Raw genomic sequence first — 5,815 nt, forward strand, 5'->3', positions numbered from 1 at the left:
TTGTATTCAAAACATCCCTCAAATTGTCGAGCCACTCAAACCGAGGTCAAGTCTTTGAAAATCCAGAAGCTGGAACAAGAAAAATGGGTAACCGTTTCACCCCAAAAAAACGTAGTTGTCCAACAATGTGACCATAATAAAGAAAATATCCCAATCCAAGGCACCCTTGCTCTTGAGTTAAATCCTACCTGCACCATACAAATTCAAGACTTCCAGATTAGAAGTTTCCACGATACAAACACCCATTTTCATTGAATTACCCAAGCTGACCTTAGACTTAAGTTCTCGCCCTAATGCTATTGATATACAGCACTTTGCACTCAATAGCTGAAACTTCGATGAACTTAAGAAGATTCAAACCATGATGGACATTCAAGCCAAGAAAATGGAAGAAACCAGCCAAGGACCCGTCCATATAACAAATGTTAGCGTATGGACTATCATCCTGTATATCCTGATAACCACTATAGCCACCTTCCTGTTGCTAAGAAAGACAAGAAAAAAACATCCGAACCAAACCACCACCACCACCAGTGACGACGAAGAAACCTTACAGAATTCGAGCCATATTATCATATAATTCATCCCTGGGATCATTTCTTAGGAGGGAGGAGGTACGGGTACCAGTCCGCCATTTTATGCCGACCCTGCATACTTTATTTAGAAATAGCTTAGTATTGTCATCATTTTTAGACAACAGAAAATATAATTATCATAGTAATCGATGTAGTCATTATCTATCAATCAAGTTAGTCCCTGTTCTCAATAAATTAGTTTTTTAAAAAAGCAAAGACTGGTTGTTGTCCTATAACTGGCGCAAGAAAATATTCGCCCGGAGGACCCTAAATAATGTTTTCTATATAATAATCATTATAGGAATGATCAGCTAAACCGCCATGATAGGCGAGGTATTGTTTTCAATTTCGCCATTTATCTTTTCCTTTTACAAAATGTATAGAACTTGTTAACTTTATTAATCTCTAGAATTGTAATAAAATAATTTTTTGAATACTTTATTATGAACTGAAATCGATTTAATAATCTTGAGAAATGGTTATTATAATTATAGTATAATATAATTATAGTTGGTATTTATCAATGGGTTTTCTGCGATTGTGGTTTTAGCCAAAATAGGGGAAAACATGACGTCACGGATCAGTTGTTTGGCGTTTGGTATTTACCAATTATTAGCCGGTTTTGGACTTGGGTGAAACTTTCGGTTATACAGTCCAGAAGAATGCTATGCTTAAATTGTAAAAAATTGATTAAGAATTGCGATATGATGTGCGCCCTTTATAAATTAAGAAAAATATGTAGCAATTAGTTTTAAATAATCAAGGAATACAAGTAATACGCAACAAAAAAAGTTAAATTAAAGGAGAGAAAATTTAAATTTAATTCCGGCAATAGGTGTTTATGCCTTCACCCATGCAAATTTACATGACCATTATACATAATTTATTTTAGATGCAATAAAAGCATTTTTATTCGCGAGAAAAGAGTGGCTAAGGTTCTGAAAATCAAAAAATTCTAATTCATTTTTTAATCAAACAGAAAAGAAAAAATAAAAACTCTTTAATTCCTAATAAGCAATTCATTTCAGCGACTGTTTCTTTAAATCAAAATTTTTAAGTGGTGGGGAAACAATACATCATACTTACCTGTCAAAGTTGTCAACCAAAAGAATAACAGCGGTTCTTTGACGGATTCATCGCTGAAAATCGGCTATAAAACTATTAAACGAGTTTAATGAAATAAAAATATTTTATTTGCGTGGGCAGTTTTTGAGCTTATATGCGATTTACAAAACCTTATAAGATCAAATATAACGACAATTCGGTTCTTTTATAATGTTATATAGCGTGTTATATGATAATTGTAAACAAATTTTTGCTGCTTGCGATGCTATTTCCTCCAGACTGATGGCAGACAAATTGCGATAATAAGTACAACAATAATGGAAATGAGGAAATAACATATATGATAAACAGCACTTATTATGGTAAATATCTGAGGCAAACGTGATTGGAAATTTGAATTATGATTAGTTAGATAAAGAAGTGATAATAGCCACTTTAATCGCTAAATGAATAGTCCATTACTATAGTGGTTCGTTGGTCATTGCTCGTATTACTAATATAGTTGCTTGTGCTTATGAATCAAAAAACAATAAATAGTTTGTCAATACGATTTCATTTTATTAAAATACAAAATTAAATATATTAAGGTTTCCTATAACATTATCACTTACATTCAAAAAATCAGTGACAACAACAATTATAAAATTTAAAATAATGAAATCAATCTATGGAATAATAATAAAAAAACTCCTCGCTACTCCCTAAAATTCTCCAAATATTGTTGCTCTAACTTATCCTTCTTAAAAAGCCGCTCCAAGTCATCGGTTTGTAAAATTCTTTTCTTTGCCATCTCGCGAATAAGTTGATAGGCTTGCTCGGTTTTTTTGAAACACGTATGAAACACTTTGTTTCTTAATTTATAGATTCTGGTGGCTTCTATTGCTACGACGCTCGCTGTCCTCTTCTTACTGACGGATAATAATGAAACTTCTCCGAAGTAATCTCCGTCGTGTAAATGACAAATTTCTTTACCAGATGGGGTGAAAACTGCTACGGTTCCGCTCTCAATGAAGTACATACAGTCACCGTGAGTACCCGATTGGATGATTAAGTCGGATGGAAGATATATTTCCGGCACCAAATTAGCTGTTATTAGTTGCATGTTCTTTGGTGATATGTGGGAAAATATTGATACTTGATTGATTAAAGACTTATAAAGAAAAACGTCCATTTCTCGCTTCAGATTAGTAGAAAATATTGATCTTATATATTTTTCGTTAACATACGCTTTGTGATATTTAAATTTGTAATAGCTGACCATTCTTATCTTAAGCTCCTCTGGTAGTTGTTTAGAAACCATATATTCTTTTAACTCGGTTATAATTTCTTCAAACTTGATGTCTAGTGTCATTGTTGACATAAAAATTGCCAGAGTTACCATCCAAACCGAAATGACCAGAGCTTTTCCGGTAACATACTTTATTAAATTAAAAAGTTGCTCTTCAACAATTTCTATACGATAGAACTCTTGGTTAACATCTAGAAGCAAAGCAAATTGTGCATTTCTAAAAAATACAATCATATACTGATCGGATAATGAATCAGATATTAAAGCGCGAGATCCCAAAGAATTTTTGGGACCGTCTCCGGTTATTGAAGATCTGTATCTAGTTAAGCCCATATGCAAACAAGACATGAAATGCATTAAAAGAAATGCCATATAAAAAAACGCCATAGTAAAAATTTTTACTGGACATGTTATGTTAAAAAACCTGCAAACTGGTTTTATTAAGCTAATTATGGTGCCTAGTCTCCTTAATTTCAAGAGTGTTAAAGCATGAACTATTATAAAGTTAGTCATTTTACTATTCCACAGTAATACTCTTGGAATTGATGAAAATAAATCACAGAATAAATGACAGCTAATAATGATTTTAAAGATAATTTTTGAGATTTTCAGTTCTATCCGCAACTTGTGGATGTATCCAATGAACAACTGCAAAAATAAATTTAAGATTGAAGCAATATCCAACAAAATGCCAAACTTTAAAAATTGTCCGTGAGTTAAAAAAGGTCCTTCTATTGATACACGAACAAATCCATAGTCAAAGGCTTTCATCACAAGTTGTAATGTATAAAAGAAGAAGCAAAATACTTTATAATACTCATTAAACTTACTAAGAGGATGAATTGCGTAACGAAAATTGTCCCAATGTCTTTGCTTTTCTGCTTCTATTTTCAATTCGCTGTTAAAAAACTTAATTGTGTCCGGATTTTTGCCGCTGACTGTCACGAAATTCCACAGTTTTTCTCTTAACGAGACGTTTTCCTTTCTCGGTGGTTCCTTTTCATGATTGTTAACTATTTTAACTTTTTTAAGCTGAAGTGGCTCTTCGGCATACCCTGTTTTACTCATTTTGCAAATATTTTGAACTTATGGGACTGAAACTGTCAAATTAAGTAATGATTTTAATGGGTTTCCGTAGAAACATTATGACAAGCATTTAGTTTGCATGATTTTTACAATACTAGAACCAGCAGATAATTTTATTATGAGCAAAATTATAAATATATATTTAAAAAAGTGGAGAGCATGTGCATACAGGGTCTTGCATTAATATATCAGATGTATATGTATACCGCTGTAATAAGATATAATTTTTAGAATTAATATAGGCAATTAATTAAACCAATTTACACAAAGACATTTTAATTGCCTCACTAAACCTCAAAGAATTGGGCCACAATTAAGCAATTAAACAATTAAGCAAATTAAACAAAAAAAAACATGGTCTACTAAAGGCTTATGCTTGTCTTCTAAAAATATACGCTCCTTACCACACTTAAAAAAATTCTCAGACGGTGTGTTCTTCCACGATTACGTAAGGTTGTACAAAAAATTTACCATAAAACAATAAAGGCCTCCAAGAACTTCTATTACAATAAAAGGATTTCTAATTCTGCAAATGTTGGTAAGGAGACTTGGTCTATTGTTAATGAATTAAGGGATAAAACTTCTCCATCTATGACAATCACCACTTCACCGGATAACTTAAACAACTACTTTATAAATGTAGCCAAAAATCTCATGAATACCGTAACTCCTTCCCACGATCCTCTCTCATATCTCGCTAATGAGAATTTACATAATTTCTTTCTTACATCCATAGCATTAGAAGAACTACATAGCACAATAAAAGACATTAAAAACAAATCTTCATCTGGGGCTGATGGTCTAACGCTCAAAATGTTTTCAAATCTCCCAGATATCACTTCCATCTTATCAACTTGATTCACCATCTTACCAACTTGATTAATATGTCTCTTCAAATTGGAATCTTTCCAAGCTGCCTTAAGACGGCAATTATTATTCCTTTACATAAAGGGGGCGAGAAGACTACCGCCCAATTGCACTTCTCCCAACATTATCGAAGATTATTGAAAGACTGGTAAAGAAACGACTTTTATCCTTTTTGCTTAAATATAAAATTATAACCCCGCATCAGTTCGGATTCTTGAGTAACAAGTGCACCAATGACGCTATGTTGTCCCTCTTTAATAATATATACTCCAGCCTAAACAGCCATCTCTCTACAGCAACAATTTTCTGTGATTTCCCTAAAGCTTTCGACTGTGTAAACCATAATATTCTTATTAATAAATTGCAGTACTATGGAATTAGAGGAACACCTCTCGAGTGGTTCATGTCATACCTGAACAACAGGAATCGGTTTGTTAGGGTTGATTCGATGACGTCTTCGTGCAAGCCAATAGAATGCGGGGTACCTCAGGGCTTAGTTCTAGGCCCTATTTTGTTTCTTCTATTTATAAATGATATTGCTAATCTGGACATAAATGTTAAAATTTGTCTCTTTGCGGACGATACTAGTTTTTCTTGGAGCAACTTAAATATGGTGGCTCTTCTTAGAACCATATCTCGTGACCTAGTCACCATTAAATCGTGATGCGATTCAAATCTCTTGTGCCTTAACGTCTCAAAAACTAGAGTATTATCATTTAGCGGTGCGTGGCAACCTTTTGTAATTAATAACAACATAATGGAGGTCGTTAATTCCGTAAAGTTCTTGGGACTGATGGTAGACAACTCTTTAAAATGGGATATCTAAATCAATTCCTTATCCAAAAAATTAAGTTCTGCATGTTTTGCTCTGAGATCAGTATCTAGGGAGCTAAGTTTGGCAACGGCTATAACAGTTTATTATGCGCTGTTTGAG

At 33.1% G+C, this 5,815-nt stretch overlaps 1 protein-coding gene across 1 annotated transcript; it reads right to left on the bottom strand.

The window, feature by feature from the left end:
- Positions 1 to 2,174: 2,174 nt before the first annotated feature.
- On the bottom strand, positions 2,175 to 4,052 carry LOC126743803 (potassium/sodium hyperpolarization-activated cyclic nucleotide-gated channel 3-like). Its single transcript, XM_050451027.1, has 2 exons — positions 3,759 to 4,052; positions 2,175 to 3,119 (listed from the first exon to the last, which is right to left on the bottom strand). The coding sequence occupies exons 1-2, from the start codon at positions 3,994 to 3,996 to the stop codon at positions 2,335 to 2,337; spliced, it is 1,023 nt and encodes a 340-aa protein (XP_050306984.1). The 5' UTR covers positions 3,997 to 4,052; the 3' UTR covers positions 2,175 to 2,334.
- Between the last annotated feature and the right edge of the window lie 1,763 nt (positions 4,053 to 5,815).

Source organism: Anthonomus grandis, chromosome 13 (assembly GCF_022605725.1).
Source record: "Anthonomus grandis grandis chromosome 13, icAntGran1.3, whole genome shotgun sequence".
NCBI classification, from domain to species: Eukaryota; Metazoa; Arthropoda; class Insecta; order Coleoptera; family Curculionidae; genus Anthonomus; species Anthonomus grandis.